General features: G+C 42.5%; 1 protein-coding gene across 1 annotated transcript in view; it reads right to left on the minus strand.

The window, feature by feature from the left end:
* Positions 1-15,309: 15,309 nt before the first annotated feature.
* Positions 15,310-17,892, minus strand: part of LOC121293025 (sodium- and chloride-dependent GABA transporter 2-like) — a 73,139-nt gene continuing 70,556 nt past the window's right edge. Inside the window, exon 5 of the mRNA XM_041215604.1 lies at positions 15,310-15,401. Within this exon, the coding sequence (XP_041071538.1) occupies positions 15,310-15,401 (92 nt within the window). The remainder of the gene's footprint in view (positions 15,402-17,892) is intronic.

Genomic DNA, 17,892 nt, shown 5'->3' on the forward strand with positions numbered 1-17,892 from the left:
AATACAACATGACTTTGGGAGTCTGGAGTCAGGCATATGAACGGCATGTCCTGTCCAGCAGAGCTGGTTTGAGTAAGTAGCACCTTGATGCTAGGCATGTCAGGGAGGTAAGTACGATCTCTGAAACTAAGAGAACAGCTTTCTAGGTGAAGAAGAAAGATGCTTGAGGAGTTTGTCACAGCACTTCAATCTTCTACGTGTAATTTTGCATTGACTTGCACTACACTGCAATTCATTAATTCTGACTCACCCAAGGTGCCTTATCCCACATCCCTTGCCTGGAACACTTACACTAATATTGTAAGGGCCATTAACGACTCAACTCACTAGCTTTTTGCTCTGGGAAACCTGATCCAGGAATGTTTCCACATAATGTTGTTCAAGAGGTAACAGCATGTCTGCATGTTGTGTCTCTTGTTGTGAATCATGCGTCTTTATCTCAAGAAGAGCTTGAAACATCCCTTTAGAAATGCTCATGGGGTAGATCAAGTTGCTTTGACCAGCAAATTTGTTTGTCTGCTTTGGAGTGGGGAAGTCCAGTTTCCACACAAATGTCTCCAAATAGCTGCTGCATAGAAAGCAATTGTGCTAAAGTCCCCAAAGCTCAAGAATTGAAAAATACTAAAAATTTAAACTGAGAAATAAAGGCCAGGATATTGAGGTCAGCGAACAGGAGGGGGGCCTGCTTGCTGACACGTAAAAAGACGCTGGATGACGTCAGGCGGAACTCCCGACGTCATTTCAATTTTCAGGTCGGCAGGGGCGCAGTTGAATCAGCTGGGTGCCCGCCGACCTGTCAAAGGCCAATTGAGTCCATTTAAAAACTAATTCAACTAGTTAATAGACCTGCCCGTCCAACCTTAATTTGAATAAAAGTGATGGACATGTCCCAACTCATGTGACAGTGTCACATGAGGGGACATGTCAGGGAAATTTTAATTTTGTGCATTGAGCATTTTTGAATTTGGCACCGATCTTCCTGAGGCAGCACTTAGCCTCAAAGAGATGAGTGCGCTCTTTCATGCGCATGTGCAAGAGAGCACTCCCGGTTTAGGGATTCCACCCCACCCATCCCCCCCAAGCCCTCATAGGGAGCGCATAGCGCTTCCTGGCAGACATCACGCTGGGCGGGTCTTAATTGGCCTGATCACGTAAAATGGCAGAGTGCCCCTGATTGGGGGTGCCAATCAGAGGGGTGCCCACATACGCCCGATCCTGAACTCTGCACCGCAAAGGGGTGGGGTGGGTGGGGGTGGGAGCGGGTGTGGTGGGGTGGAATTCTCCCCAAAGAAGAAGCAACATGGTCACCAAAATGGGATGCACTTAACAATGGTCAGGAAATTCCTGAATTTCTGATGTAACAGCATAGATGTGACAAGATGAAACTTATGCCTGTTGAAATTGGAAATGCCTCCCAAGTCAGGGATGCTAGGGCCAGCTCATTTCATTGATGCTGGCTGAATGATGAGGGGGTGGTGGAGTTCATCCAGTCAAGACTTGTTGAATGGTGGAAAATTCAAAAGGGGAGCAGAGGAATGAAGCAACTGCATTATCTATAGGGCTGCCTTAGTTAAAGAATGCAGACCTTTCACAGATGGAGTCAAATAAATACTGAAAGAAAAGGGAACGGGTGATGTAAAGCCGTAATAAAAATAAAATTTTGGAAAAACTCAGCAGATCTGACAGCATCTGTGAAGAGAGAAACAGAGTTAACATTTTGAGTCCGTATGACCGTACTTCAGAGCTAAAGAGAAGTAGAAATATGATTAAATTTATACTGTTTAAGGAGAGTGGAGCAGGTGAAGCTGGATAGAAGGCCATCAATATGTGGCTGCTAAGGAACGATTGACAAAGATGTCATGGACAAAAGGATAAAGGGAGTGTTAATGGTACTGGTAAGGGCTACAGGAGGTGCTGGTAGTGGCATAGAGGTAAGAAAGCAGAATGTGTTAATAGCAGAACAAGGATAAGTACTCTGTGAAAGAACAACATGGAACAAGTAACAGATGGCCCTTTTGGGAGTGGGGTGGGGGAGTGGGCTGTGGTCGGGGAAAAAGGATGGAGAAGGGGATAAATAAAGGGGATAAAACAATGAATAAGTGAATAAAAATGAAAATAAATGGATAAAAAATGAAAATAAACTTTAAAAAAGGGGATTAAAAAAGGGGTGAAGATAGAGGAGAGAGTTCATGGTCTGAAGTTGTTGAACTCAATGTTAAGTCTGGAAGGCTGTGAAGTGCCTAATCTGAAGATGAGGTGCTGTTCCTTCAGTTTGCGATAGGCTTCTTTACAGTTGATAAAAGCAAGATACTACAGATGCCGGAAATCTGAAACAAAAACAGAAAATGTTAGAAAAACTCAGCAGGTCTAACAGCACCTGTGGAGAGAAAAATAGAGTTAATGTTTCAAGTCCATATGATTTTGTCAGAGCTAAAGAGAAGTAAAAATGTGTTGAAATTTATACTGTTTAAGGGGGGTGGAGCAGGTGAAGCTGGCTAGAAGGCCAGTGACGGGTGGGGGCAAAGGAGAGATTGCAAAAGATGTCATGAACAAAAGGACATAAGGGGTGTTAATGGTAGTGGTAAGGGCTAAAGGAGGTACTGATAGTGGCAAAAAGGTTAGAAATCAGAATGTGGCAATAGCAGGACAAGGATAAGCACTCTGAAAAGAACAACATGAACAAGTGACAGATGGCCCTTGTGGGAGTGATGGGGAAAAAAGATCAAAAGTAGCGTAAAAGGTGGGGATAAAACAATAAATAAATGAATAAAAATGAAAATAAATAAAAATATAAATAAGGGGTAAATAATAAAAAAATTACATTAAAAATGAATATTGAAAAAAGGGGATCAAAAAGTGGTGAGCAAGGAGGAGAGAGTTCATGATCTGAAGTTGTTGAATTCAATATTAAGTCCAGAAGGCTGTAAAGTGCCTAGTTGGAAGATGAGGTGCTGTTCCTCCAGTTTGTGTTGAGCTTCACTGGAACATTGCAGCAGGCCAAGGATGGACATGTGGATATGAGAGCCAGGTGGAGTGTTGAAATAACAAGTGACAGGAAGGTCTAGGCCATGCTTGCGGACAGACCAAAGGTATTCCGCAAAGCGATCACCCAGTCTGCATTTGGTCTCTCCAATGTAGAAGAGACCGCATTGAGAGCAGCGAATGCAGTAGACTAAATTGAAGGAGGTACAAGTGAAATGCTGCTTCACCTGAAAGGGTTGTTTGGGCCCTTGGACGGTGAGGAGGGAGGAGGTAAAGGGGCAGGTGTTGCACCTTCTGCGATTGCACAGGAAGGTGCCGTGGGAGAGGGATAAGATGTTGGAGGTGATGGAGGAGTGGACCAGAGTGTCCAAAAGAGAATGGTCCCAATGGAATGCTGACAGGGAAAGTGAAGGGAAGATGTGTTTGGTGGTGGCATCATGCTGGGGTTGGCTGAAATGGTGGAGGATGATCTTTTGAATGCGGAGGCTGGTGGGGTGAAAAATTAGGGCAAGGGGGATCCTATCATGGTTCTTGGAGGGAGAGGAAGGTGTGAAGGCAGAGATGTAGGAGGTGGGTTGGACATGTTTGAGGGCCTTATCAACGACAGTGGATTAAGGAAGAAGTTGCAGTTGATGTTGAAGTGGTGTTCTCAAATTGCAGAAATAAAGGATGCCATTTTTTATTCATTCATGGGGTGTGAGTATTGCCGACAAGGCCAGCATTTGTTTCCCATCCCTAATTGCCCTTGAGAATGTGTTAGTGAGCCACCTTCTTGAACCGCTACGGTCAATGTGGTTGATGTTCCATGTGGTGCATTAAAATGGCTTCCACCTGAATCCTTTACTCAGAAAGGAATGACATCAGAGGTCACATGACTATAGCAAGCCACAGAACACATGAGAAAGTGTGCAAAGTCATTTCTCCAAACATCCACTTTTCATAAAAAAAAACAATTGCATGCACTATCATTTGCGGTTGCAAATGACCCATTTACAGTCAATAAAGAAATTCATCACCCAAGAACAAAAAGCTGTTCACATTCTCATCTACCTCACTTTCGGCTGTCTCCACACGTGCATTGCACTCTTAATCCTTAAAGTTTTCAGGTCTTGAACTGTTACTTGTGGGGTTGTTCGACCGATGTTTGCTGGTTCCTGATGTGACATTGCTACTCCGGGGAACTTGGTTGCTGTGACGAGTGTTGCTGTTGACCTGTTGCATTTGTTGGGGAGCAATTGACCCCTGGGACTGATGGTTGTTCCGTTCCATGTTCAGTTGGAAAAATCAATTCTTCCTTATCAGCTGTTTGCTGTGAAGCAGCAGGTTCTCCAGTTGCACATATGTGTCCCTGGTTGCAATGATATATCTGGTTGTTCACTTTCACTGTGTATGATCGAGGTGATGACAGCTTTACACAGGTTTCAAATTGCCAAGCAGGCAGAATTTTGCTGAGTGTGTTAAATGTTTGCTCTCCAACTCACAACTCTGGCAATGATCTGGCTGCTTTATCAAAGTGAAATTTGGCTTTCTGTCATTGCACTTTGATTTTGTCACTCACTCCTGTTACTATTCCGAGCTTCAGTCGTCTTTTAGCTTTTAGGTCTTTTAGGATAAGTACTCAGGGTGATGTGACATTAGTCGCTGGACTGGATTACTTTCCATGCCTGCACTAGATGTGTTTCTTCACTTCAAGATCGCCTTGTACACATCTGTGCTGGATCTACTCGATTTTTTGATGATCCCTTTGGTAATTTTTACCACTTCCTCAGATTTTTCATTTGTCTATGGATCTTGTGGAGATGATGTGTAGTGCTGAATTTCCCATTCATTCATGAAGTGTCAGAATTCTTCACTTGTGAATTGAGGGCGATTGTCACTCATCACAATGTCAGGAATGCCATGACAACTGAATTGTGCTTTAAGGCATTCCACGATCTCATTGGCAATCATTGATGTCAGCTTGTTTAACTCCCGATAGTCTGAATGGTAGTCAACAGTGATGAGATAATCAATTCCAGTGAGAGTGATAAAGTCTACTCCAAGCTTCAGCCATGGTCTGTCTGGGATGTCATGAGTCATGAGTGACTCTTTAGCTTGTTTAGCTTGATGTTCATTACAAGTGATCCCACAACCAATGGATCAGATCTAAGCTTTGTAGTCCTGCCACATCCAGTCGTGAATGCTGGACAATTAAACAACTCACTGGAGGAGGTGGCTCCATGAATATCCCCATCCTCAATGATGGAGGACCCCAAAAGATAAGGCTGAAGCATTCGCAACAATCTTCAGCCAGAAGTGTCGAGTGGGTGATCCATCTCGGCCTCCTCTGGAGGTCCCCAGCATCACAGATGCCAATCGTCAGCCAATTCGATTCACTCCACGTGATATCAAGAAACAGCTGAGGGCACTGGATACTGCAAAGGCTATGGGCCCTGACAACATTGTGGCAATAGTACTGAAGACTTGTGCTCCAGAACATGCCGTGCCCCTAGCCAAGCTATTCCAGAACAGCTACAACACGGGCATCTACCCGGCTATGTGGAAAATTGTCCAGGTATGTCCTGTACACAAGAAGCAGGACAAATCCAACCAAGACAATTACCGCCCCATCAGTCTACTCTCCATCATCAGTAAAGTAATGGAAGGGGTCATCAACAGTGCTATCAAGCAGCACTTGCTTAGCAATAACCTGCTCACTGATGCCCAGTTTGGGTTCTGCCAGGGCCACTTAGCTCCTGACCTCATTACAGCCTTGGTTCAAACATGGACGAAAGAGCTGAACGCCCGAGGTGAGGTGAGAGTGACTGCCCTTGACATCAAAGCAGCATTTGACCAAATATGGCATCATGGAGCCCTGCAAAACTGGAGTCAATGGGAATCAGGGGGAAAACTCTCCACTGGTTGGAGTCATACCCAGCACAAAGGAAGATGGTTGTGGTTGTTGGAGGTCAGTCATCTCAGCTCCAGGACATCACTGCATGAGTTCCTCAGGGTAGTGTCCGAGGCCCAACCATCTTCAGCTGCTTCATCAATGACCTTCCTTCCTCCATAAGGTCAGAAGTAGGGATGCTCGCTGATGATTGCACAATGTTCAGCACCATTCGCGACTCCTCAGATACTGAAGCAGTCCATGTACAAATGCAGCAAGACCTGGACAATATCCAGGCTTGGGCTGACAAGTGGCAAGTAACATTTGTGCCCACAAGTGACAGGCAATGACCATCTCCAACAAGAGAGAATCCAACCAATCGCCCCTTGATGTCCAATGGCATTACTATCACTGAATCCCCCACTATCAACATCCCGTGGGCTACCATTGACCAGAAACTGAACTGGACTAGCCATATAAATACTGTGGATGTGGTGCCAATCAAGTGGACTGCTTTGTCCTTGATGGTCTCTAGCTTCTTCAGTGTTGTAGGAGCTGCACTCATCCAGGCAAGTGGGGAGTATTCCATCACACTCCTGACTTGTGCCTTGTAGATGGTGGACAGGCTTTGGGGAGTCAGGAAGCGAGTTACTCGTCACACGATTCCTAGCCTTTGACCTGCTCTTGTAGCCACAGTATTTATAAATACTATCCACCTCCGCTGCTGCTCCCGTCAACAGTCAGAGCCGCATTCAAAAGCAGAAATTGAAGTTTGACATCACAGGAAACTCATAAGTTGATTGGCTGGTGAGTATTGCTGCTTAGGGACTGAGCCTCAACAATTGGAAGGTTAAAAAAATGATAAAAGTATAAAATAATAATAAGGAACAAGTGAATAGCTGGTGAGTTTTATCTATCCTTTTGTGCTGGTAAGGTGTATTAGTAAAAGATTTTAGCACTAGCAAAGATAACTATTAAATAAAGAAATAGCAGGGCTGCTCTGACCTTGAGAGTGCATGTCCTGTGCACTGTGGGAACTCCAGGACGCTTCTTGTGTCTTGGGTAACCATTTGTGCAGGATGTGTCCTTAGTTGCAGCAGATTGATCTCCGGGTTTCGGACATTGAGCTGGTGGTCACGTGAGGCTGAAAACTACATGGATAGCACATTTATGGATGTGGTTACTCCACAGCTTAAGAGTATGCAGGGAAAGAGGGAATGGGTGACCACCAGTCAGTCAAAAAGGACCAGGCAGGTAATATGGGCATTCCCTGAGTGTATCTCACTCTGCAATCAGTATTCAGTTGTGAATACTGATGAGATTGATTGTTCACCTGGGGAGTGCAGCCAGAGCCGGCTGGGTTTGTTGCCAATCCCACACATGTGCATTTCTACTATTTTACTCCGTTATGTCATTGCAAATGATGGAGTAGGCAGCAGCCAGGAGCGGAAATGCTTATCAGTTATTAAAGAGGCTTTCCCATGAAATTTGAAAGATATTTTTAGCAAATGCAGATGCTATAAGAAAACACCAGATGAGAACCCATCTCCAAACTGTTAAAAACAGATACTTACATTGCGCCCAACAATATTTGCCCAACAGCTCCCCAAACTGGCAGAGGTCACTGAAGGACGCTGTGGGTCATTATCCTGGGTACCAATTTCGTGGTTTAACCTGCTCACGATCTCACTCTGGGCCTTGGTTGGTAACAATGTTGTATTCACTCAGCAGGTGCCGAATTGCTGCTACCATACATGATTCATTCAATCCTGCGCCCATGGCTCTGATTGGCGTACACACATCACCCAACCCCTCAAACTGACAGAATAAAAAAGCTCTCTGGCAGACTGGGCACAGTGGAGTGACGTCATTGGTTTTCTACATATGCGCGGACCACTGCACATGTGCAGATGGGTATTGGCGGCCATCTTGCATCACAGTGGCCAGAGCCAAGTCCATGGGCGGCTCAGCAGCAGCAGAGCAATAGTGATAGGTGGTTCAATAGTTAGGGGAGCAGATAAGCATTTCTGTGGCCGCAAACATGATTCCAGGATAGTTTGTTGCCTCCCTGGTGCCAGGGTCAAGGATATCACTGCGCAGCTGCAGAGCACCCTGAGGGGCGAGGGTGAACAGCCAGCAATCATAGTCCATATGGGTACCAACGACATAGGTAGAATGAGGGATGTGGTCCTGCAGACAGAATTTAGGGAGCTACGTGAAAAATTAGCAAGAAGGACCTCAAAAGTGGCAATCTCCAGGTTATTCCCGGTGCCACGCGCAAGTGAGTAAAGGAATTAGAGGATAAGACAGATGAATATGTAGCTGGAAATTTGGTGCTGGAGGGAGTGTTTTAGATTCTTAGGACATTTGGACCAGCTCTGGGTAAGGTGGGACCTGTACAGGCTGGACAGGTTACATCTGAACAGAGCAGAGACTGAGTTCCTTGTGGGACATTTTACTTTGCTGTTGGAGAATATTTAAATTAGTTTGGCAGGGGGATGGGGACCCAAGAGCTGGTTCAGTTGGGCAAAATCAGAAGTGAAAATGTCAGGCAGAAAACTAGTGGATGAGTTTGGAAGGCAGAGGAAAGGTGGCAAAGAGAGACAAGGTTGCTCAGGTACCTTCACCTGTGCTAAGACAGGTTCACCAGAACAGAGGATTCAAATGAAAACAGAGAGAAGGGAGAAGGGAGAAGGTTGACTCACCCACACCATTCATAAGGATGGGTTCATATCTGCTCTGGAAACATTGCTAAACACTAACACCTGGACAAAATTCAATAAACTGGCTATCTGATGTCATTAACTTTTCAGCTATATAGTTGTTTAACCCAAATTTAACCTCACCAAATTGTAGTTGCCTCATAATAATTTAATATTCAGTGTTCAGTTAATGTTGAATTACAGCGACATGGCTGAATTGCAGTTACAACCTCTGTTTCTCATTTTGCTAAGTAGCTGTTTATTGCTTGTATGTTATTCAAACTGCTGGGTCACCCGGACTGCATCTTTTAAATCTATGAACTGCTTGTAAACTCAATGTTTAACTTCAATTTTTGATTTTGCATTCAATACTTGTTCCTTTATGCTTTGACAAGTAAGAGGCACGCAGTAGCTTGTGTGTATCCTAATTGAGGGTTAGTAAGGTAAACACAAATTAAATCCAAACTGAGTGATGTAAGACCATTTGATGAACCACATAGCCATCAGTTGCTCCTAAATCTAACACCAGATGGTTCTCTGATGAGGCAGTTAAGGAGTTCCTTGGCATATTTATTTGCCTGAATAGAAACACTCAGTGTTCTTTTAAAGTAAGCTCAAGACAGACACGACAGGAGCACTGGGAATTCTGCCAGGTAGCGCCATCTTCTGGACCCACCACCTCTCATTATGTCAGATTTCTGGGAGTGGAAGAAGCTACCACCTCCGCAAGATATTCACACTCCAGAAGATATTCACATGACCTTAACTTTGGGATGAAGATTCAGTATTACTGGGTTTCTACCCCATTTACCTATAAGCAGTTAACACAAGCGAGCATGGAGATTTGCCCTCAGTGACTCCCCTCACCGCCAGGACATCATTTGTTAAACACATGATGTCATCAGGACACCAGAAAACCAACCAACAGGAAAAAACACAACTTCATTAACATCCAGCTAGTGTCACACAAACAAATCATTTAAGTTACTGCAAGGTGCCCAAATAGCTGTCACGATGCATTTATCTTGTGACAACTTAGCATCCCTCCAAAATTCAACTCACCCAGGAATGCAACAGGAAGAAAAAAGTTGTTCTTGGTCACTGACATTTAATAAGAACCTTTATAATAAAACTTTCAAAAGATCTTTAATGCAGCTACTTTGGATAGTGAAATTGTTGCTTGTTGTTCAGTGGTAAATCCTTGAAGCTGTATAGTCTAAGTTTTTATACATATATATTAACTTGACTACAGATCAAAGTTTGTTCAAAGTTGAATTCAAAAAATGTAGTTTTGGACACTCATCAAAATAAAGTACGTAGAAATTAGATTGAGCTGTGCCTGTTTTTCAGGCACTAAATGACCTCTTAAGTCTCCAATATGGCAGGCAGGAAGTGAACACTTTTTCTGTGTCGGAATTACACCACCCGCCATTTTAGTCTAGACAAAAAAAAAGGCATATAGCACCCAAGCCTGAAACCAACATTAGGCCCTCCGAATATTCAAATAATGGGCCTAACATCTATTTGTGGCCCCCCTCTGAAATATTGGGTTTCCCTAAACATAGCTGGCAACTGTCTTGTTGCATTCAGGAAAACCAAGTCTAAATGTGGCCTATGCTTTAGCTAGCGCTTAAAAGAAATTCTGCTGGCTGCAACCAAAAAGCTAAGTGTTTCAAATAAACTTTCCTGAATGTAGAATCAGGAGGATCAGGAGAACCCACCCGATCCCATATTAACTCATGTCAGCCGCTGCTGGCCACATTTTACTCACAGGGTCACCTTTGAGTGCTACTGCCACCCCATGATGTATCTTCAACTATACTACAAAGATCAACAGCAATGTCCCCCCTCCCTATCCCTGCCCTCCATCCCAATTTCTCCTGAGCATGTGGACTCACTCATCACCTAGGCCCTTAGTTGAAAATGAAGGACAGAGGAAACAGCAACAGCAGCCATAGCATCTGTGCACAGGTCCAGCTACTGATCAAATGAAATGACACAATGCAAAATGTTTTACATATTTTACTTCACATGTAACATCTGGTTTATAGGAACCACCCTCTATAATTTTGTCCTCACAAAGAAAGTATGTTACTCATGTTGCCTCTCTGTTGTTCTTTAAAGAAATTTAATTAAGTTACCTTGCCAGTTGTCTTAACTCCCTTCCACATACAGAAGAAGCAGATAATCCAGATCAGAAGAAGGCAAAGTGCTACCTGCCAGTGGACAGTGCCTACATGCCCAATTCCATCTGACAACCTCAGGACACGTTTCCTATGCAGAACAAGAAAAATCACATGAAAGACAGTTACAGTTGTTCCTTAGTTCATAACGTTGTATGTTTAGCTTTGGAATGATTATTGAGATGTTGGTATTTTCAAACAACAACTGGTTTATTTTATACAACTGAACTATGTACAGCTGTCCATTACTAGGTGTTACACTGCTGAAGCCATGAACGTTCTTTCCTCCTCTCCTAGTGCTGTGTTCCCTTACTTCATCATTATAGGAGGTGCTATTTACAGTCCCACACATTAACTCTTATAAACCCTAATACTACATCTCCCCCAAGTCTTCGTCCATGTTTTTTACATACATATTTACATACTACTCATCTCCCTCCAAGTCTCCGACATCATAGATTCAATCTGTTAGGAGGCTTCACAACCCTCCCTGATTGTGTTCTTGTCAGACTTAGAAGATCAGTATCTCCCTTTGAACTCCTTTTTCTTGAGTTGGATGATTTTCATTGAGAATTATTGTATTTGGTTCTTTATTAATTTCTGCTTCAACTTCTGGTCCTTCCAAACGTATGATTGATCGTCATCTTTGACTGGATTCCTCCAGTTTCTGTGTATTGTACTATCTGAAGCATGTACTTAATAAGATCTCTGTTGGTTGTCATCTTTCTGGACTATTACTCCTTCTTTTCCTTGGTCCTGTACCCATACATTTTTTCCTTGCATCAACCTGGGGAGGTTCCTGGAATGGCACCTCTGGTTATAGTTGTAAGCCTGTTGTTTTCGATAGCACCACTCTCGTTCTTGAACTCTTTGATAATACTGGACTTTTAGCTCTGGAAGCAATTTTTTGGGTAGGTTGGGAATCTGTGTTTGGAGCTTTCTGCCCACCAACAGTTCTGATGGTGCCAACCCACACTACAGTACAGTAGATCTGTAATTTCGGAGTGCAATCAAAAAATCCTCATTCAGTGGTTCGGCTGCCCCTTTGGCTTTGCCATTGGATTGGGAATAGCTCGGGAACTTGTGAAATGCACAAACCCACAGTTATCCACGAAGTGTGTGAAGTAGTTGTTGGCAAATTGTGGATCATTATCGGAGACAAGCTGGCTCGGAGTGCTGTGTGTTGCAAAGATTTCCTTTAAAGTCCAATCGACTGTCTCAGTGGTCATTGTGTATAGACGTTTGACCTCAATCCACTTGGAGAGGTATTCAATGACAAAAAGAAAGGATTTTCCATTAAACATAAACAGATCCATCTCCAGGCGTTCCCACAGTCTGGATGGGAATTGAATTGAGAAAAGGAGTTCCCTTTGTTCTGGTCTGTGCACTGCACACACCTGGCACTGAGAATCATTTTGACTACAGATCTCTATATTACCAGTCACCACACAGAAGACTGAGCCCGTGCTCTGCATTTTGTGATACCATGTGGCCCTTGTGTATTCTTTCCAAGATCTCTGGCCCGAATGAGACAGGAATCACTAGCCTCTTGTCATATGCCAGCAAATAATCCACCATCACAAAGTGCTTCCTTTGCTCAAAGTAGGCTTTCATCACTGTACCACTGGAACACTGCTGAGGCCAACCTTGTGTGCAATATTGGTGAATGTCGATGCATTCCTCATCCTGCATCAATACGTAATGCATTACTTGCAGCTTTTTTGAGTTTACCGGCAATTGTGCTGTAACTAACTGAGAATATGACTCAATCTCATTATTGAGGTTCACGTCTTGCTATGTAGGATGGCCAATGGTGGCTCTGGACAACTTACCGCTGTGGTTTGCAGCTTGACCTGGACATATACCATTTCGTAGGAGAAGTGTATTAATCTCAACAGGAATCTATGGATTCTCAGGGGCATTCTGGCGAGGTTTTTTTCATCAAGTAAGGAAACTAGGGATTTGTAGTCTGTCTCTATGATGACCTCTAGGCTGATGATATAAGCCCATGTGACTGCAAGAGCCTCGTTCTCTATGACCGTGTACCTCTTCTCAGTGTCAGAGAATGCCTGAGAGGCATAATAAGCTGGTCTATGACACCCATCTGGTTGTTCTTGAAAAAGGACTACCCCCAGCCCTATAGACATGCCATCGGCTGCAATTGTGGTGGTGACCAGTAATAATGAACTAAGATATCTGGTGGAAGTAGCATTTCTTTAATTTTGTGAAATGCCTGTTCCTGGTGTGCATCCCAACACCAGGCTTGGACTTTCTTTAATAGTGTCATAAAGGTCCAGTAACTTGTGCTATGCTATGGGGGAGTTTTGCCAGCTGATTATTCATACCAAGGATTCATTGAAGATCCAGGATGGGAGTTGGGATTGGGAATTCACCAATGGATATCGTTTTCTGTGAGTCTGTCATTGTTGAAACGAATAAATATTTTTGAGAATTCACACTGTTCATTAAGTGACAGGCTTTCTTCTTGCAGAACTAGCTGCTTTAACCCTCAGGTCATGTTTTACGACAGATTCACCATGGGCTAAGATGTCATCCATGTGACATTTTACTCCTGCGAGGCCCTGTAGAATGTTGAACATGGTTGTTTGAAAAATTTCCAGTCCTGATGTTGTACCAAATGGTGAACGATTAAAACAAAATCTCCCGAACAGAGTAATAAAGGTCGTTAGTAACATTGGTTTTTTATCCAAAGCCACCTGCCAAAGCTACTGTTGGCGTCCACTATTGTGAACATGGTAATATTGGACAGCCTCACCAAGCTTTCGAACACCAAGGACATTGGATGAATTTCCCTCACTACAGCCTTATTAAGGTGAGTTAAGTCTACACAAATGCAAAGGAGTCTATTAGGCTTAGGAACCAGAGCACCATACTCTAGGCTTGTGACAGGAGAGATGACTCCAATCCTGGTCATCTCTTCCAGCTGCATTTGGACCTGTTTCATAAGTGGGTGTGGTATCTTCCTAGTTGTGAAAAGACACGCAGGTTTAGCAACCCTTCACAAAGTAATGCTTCATTCAGCCTTAAGTCTTCCCAGATCTGCAAATAATCTTCAGAAGTCACTTTTGAAGTTGCACCTGCATTTTTGTTGATTGACTTCTTTCACTTTCCTGATAATATTGAAGACTGTATAAGTCCTTCTACTTAAAGGAGAGAATTCCTGATTCTGTAGAACATACAATGATTCCAACATCTGCTTTCCCTTGTATTGGAGTGTTGCCTATAACTCTCCCTGGACTTTTAGTTCAATCCCTCCTGGATGGATAGCTAGGTTTCCATTGGCTACAGGCAATACATTGGTAATCACAGTTCGTTGCCTAATAAAACCGCTACACTCCAGTATCTAGTTTAAAGTTAGTGATATGTCCATTGGCATATATATCTGCATTCCAGAATGCATGACTGGGGTCATTGATCTCACTTAGGAAACATTTTTGTTTCTCTTCTGGCAGAAATTCTTCAGCTTCATTAATAGCCTTTTATGCATGAAGATTTTTTCTTTGAAACTTGTGAAGTTAGAAGTTTAACTTTGGCACATCTCTCCTAAATGGCCTATTTTTTTGCAGAGAAAGTATTGTGTAATGTTTGCAGGACACTGTTCGCACCTGTGGGGCTTTTTGGTGCCACAGTGCTGGCAGGGTTTTATGGTGTCTTGTGCTTTCCCTCCAAATTGTACCTTCTTTTCTGATGCTTCTTTTACTTTTCTGGGCTTAAGCAACTGCATAGTCACTGAAGGTTCCTTGAGCCAGGGCTTTTCTTCATCTCTAAGTATTTCCGTGTTTTGTTTTCGGGGACCTCTGTTTGTCTCAGCACCTGTATTGTTTATTCTAAGTTGAGGTCTTCCTTAGATTGCCCTATACAGTGACAGGCAGAGATGTCAAGATGGAACCACTAACAGATAACAGCTAGATACAAGGAGATGCTCTCTGTTTCTTGCAATTGTCCCTTGTTCAAATTGGCTGTACTTGCAGCCAATCTTTGGCACATGTGCAAGTGACATAGCATATTAACTTGTGAGCAAAAGCATAAGAGGTACAAAGTTAAAATTTAGCTAAAAAAACAAGAAAACAGAGAATTCATGACCATTCTGAAACAGAGTGGACATATTTTTACGACTAATCTACAGGTGTGGACTTGCTCTCTTTCATCTGAAATGCCTAGTGAGTGGGGAGTGGACAGGAGGTATCAAATGCAAACTGGAGGATTAGGTGGCCATTTTAAATCCAATTCTTATGCACATGGGAAGGTCATTTATACTTTTTCTTCATATTCAGTGGCCATTTGATAAAAATAAGGGATGTTCAATATTAGCTTTGGTATTACTCTAAAATCAATGGCAGGGGAAAGAATTTCAAGTGAACATATATGTTTGAGTGGTGGTATCATTTCAGGGCCATTGAGTTTACTGCACCTTTGTAATTCCTGACCTATATCCATTAGGAAGAGCACCCAATACAACACAAGAATTTCCGCCCTTTCTGGAGACAAACTAGCTTCTTTTTAAATTGATGCATGCACTGGCATTTCATTAGTAATAACAATTGAGCTTTACTTACTCCCAGAACTCAGTAACAGGCATGGTGGCATTTTCTCCTTTTCTCCAACTGTTAGCTGAGGAATTTTTTGTAAATTCCATGCAGTTATCTGTAAATCCATAAGGTAAGGAGTACAGTTAGGTATTCATAAAATCTTCTAGGAATATCAAACCAACAAAATGGTTCTTTACTTCTAAAGATTAGAAAATCAGACTACTCTGGAACTGGGCTTCACTGGAGTGTAGCTGTCTGCACCAGAAATATCGACTCTTCTTTGCAAGATCTTCAAAGCTGATTCATTGAATAGAGCAGTTATTATGGGACCTTTTGCCACAGCCAATTCTCCCCTGTTCAGCATTAGATTTTAGTGCAGTCAGTAGCCTTTTGGGAGCTGCTCTTGCCAGAAAATATTATGCAACCAGCTACACTAGGAGAGCTATCAGCAAGATTTAGCATGTGAAGCATCACTAAATATGATGAGTTTCATATTCTTTGGGCTACCCAAGGACTGGAACTTAAGTGTGCATTTCCCCAGATTTTTTTTAACAGTTTATTTGTCCTTAAAATATTCTTTACTTTAGGGCGTTTCCTTGTAATGCTCCAATATGTCAAAATTAGCATCTGATCTAGTTTGAGTACATGACCAGTTTAACTGACCAATCAAGCTTTACAATTGCTCTCTCTCTCTTTTAGACCTATCATTTTCTGTGATGACCTACTGCAATTAATTGAGTTGGGTGGAACACTCTTTAAATTGATTTAAAGTTTTCCCAGACCTACTCTGCTTAATATCTAAAAATAAGTTTAAAATCCCATAAGCCTGATTACTCCCAATTTTAAATTCTACTCTAAACTATTCAAAACACAGTTCTCAAATTCCACAGTCCCACCCTATAAGAAATCATCAACATGCCTGAAAGTTTTGATTTATGATACCAATAAAGCATTGCAAGATTTGATTGTAGTTGAACATAATCTATTTTCAGTAAAACAGATTTCACCAAAAAATACCAAACCCTGGAAGCATCATTCAGACCATAGATGCATTTGTTTAGTTTCAACAGTTTTCCTTCTGCATCTGTGGCTCCTTTGGGCAGTTTCAGAAAATCTTCTTTCTGAAAAGTCTTGCCCTGCAGAAACATGACCTTTATGTTGATTGATCTGCATTCCCATAAATACATGGCCAACAGATTTTTAAGATTATTTTTCCAGCTATGGGAGAGTCCACACCAGCAGCTTTATCACCTAGTCACTCTTTAAAATCCCTCGCTTTAGCCTTATAATTCCCATCCACAAGGAACTTTTCAGTAGAAATCCACCTATTTGACAAAGCCCCTTATCTGATACCTCAGAATAAACTCCAAACTCTCTCTACTACCTAATTCACTTTGTTTTGCCTCTGTTACTAACTTATCCTCAAGTTTATTGGGCAGCCACCAAAAATTCATTCTTACGAAGGTTTCTGCTTCTAGTTCTGTTTCAAGACTGCTCTATGGTCTTTATTTCCTTATCTTATCAAGTAACAGGAGGCCTTGTAGTGCAGTGGATAGCAACCCTACCTCTGAGCCAGAAAATCCAGGTCCCAGTTCCACCCCAGGACTTGATGGCCAAGGAAGATATGCTTATGGCACGTCCAAGCAGGCTGACTGTCAACCTGTAAATTCTTATGAAACACCTATAGCAGGCGGTAAGAGTGGGAGAGTTTCCTGATCAGCCAAAACCTGCAGAAGGCAATGGCAAACCAGTACCTTACCAAGCATAACCTTGGCCCAACATATTGGCCCATGGTTGCAATGCCCTCTTAGGGCATGGTACCTGAAGAGACTGAGGGGACCTATTCAAGTTATGGTCTCTCTTTGCACTTTTACGCCTATTCAGACTACTATTGCAAGATCTCCCTCTTGCCTGATCAGAAGCCCTTTTTTGGGTATGTAATCCCCTACTGATATAAGAGTCACTTCCAGATCCACTATAAATGCTTACATTGTGTTTTCATACTTTTCACTTATACACCATATTCTGCCCGTCCATCAATCTCCCTTCTTAGCCATCATCTCGGATATTTAACCAATATTTAAATTTACCTATAGCTTTTCCTGCACATCCCACAATTGTTGCATCCCTCCATTCACTAGATTCCTTTGGAATATATGCCAAACAAGTAGCCAAAGGCCACTGGACAAGTGGGCTTTGTATGTGATAGCCCTGTCTCTGTGTGTCATGATCACTCACATGATCACTTCCAGCCCTTAATCTACCATATTGTCATCCTCATCATCACAAAGCATATGAACATTTGAGGTTCAAGATGCCTCATTTATTTTTTGCAACTATTCAGAGTTTGAGATTTTGTAATTAATTTTGATTAATCATATGGACTGAACCTTAACAGGTTGATTGCCATGTTTATAAGTACTGTCTTACCATCATGACCTATTATCTTGCCAGGGCCTTTCAATTCCCTATGAGCCTCTCTTTCATAATACACCAATCTCTTGACTTAAATTCTATCCTGGATGGTCTTATACAATGTCTCCATCCTGCATGTAAAGCACCCAAATGTGAACAAAATTTAACTCATTGTAGTACCTTCTAGAGCA

The sequence above is a fragment of the Carcharodon carcharias genome, chromosome 21 (assembly GCF_017639515.1).
Source record: "Carcharodon carcharias isolate sCarCar2 chromosome 21, sCarCar2.pri, whole genome shotgun sequence".
In the NCBI taxonomy this organism is placed as follows: domain Eukaryota; kingdom Metazoa; phylum Chordata; class Chondrichthyes; order Lamniformes; family Lamnidae; genus Carcharodon; species Carcharodon carcharias.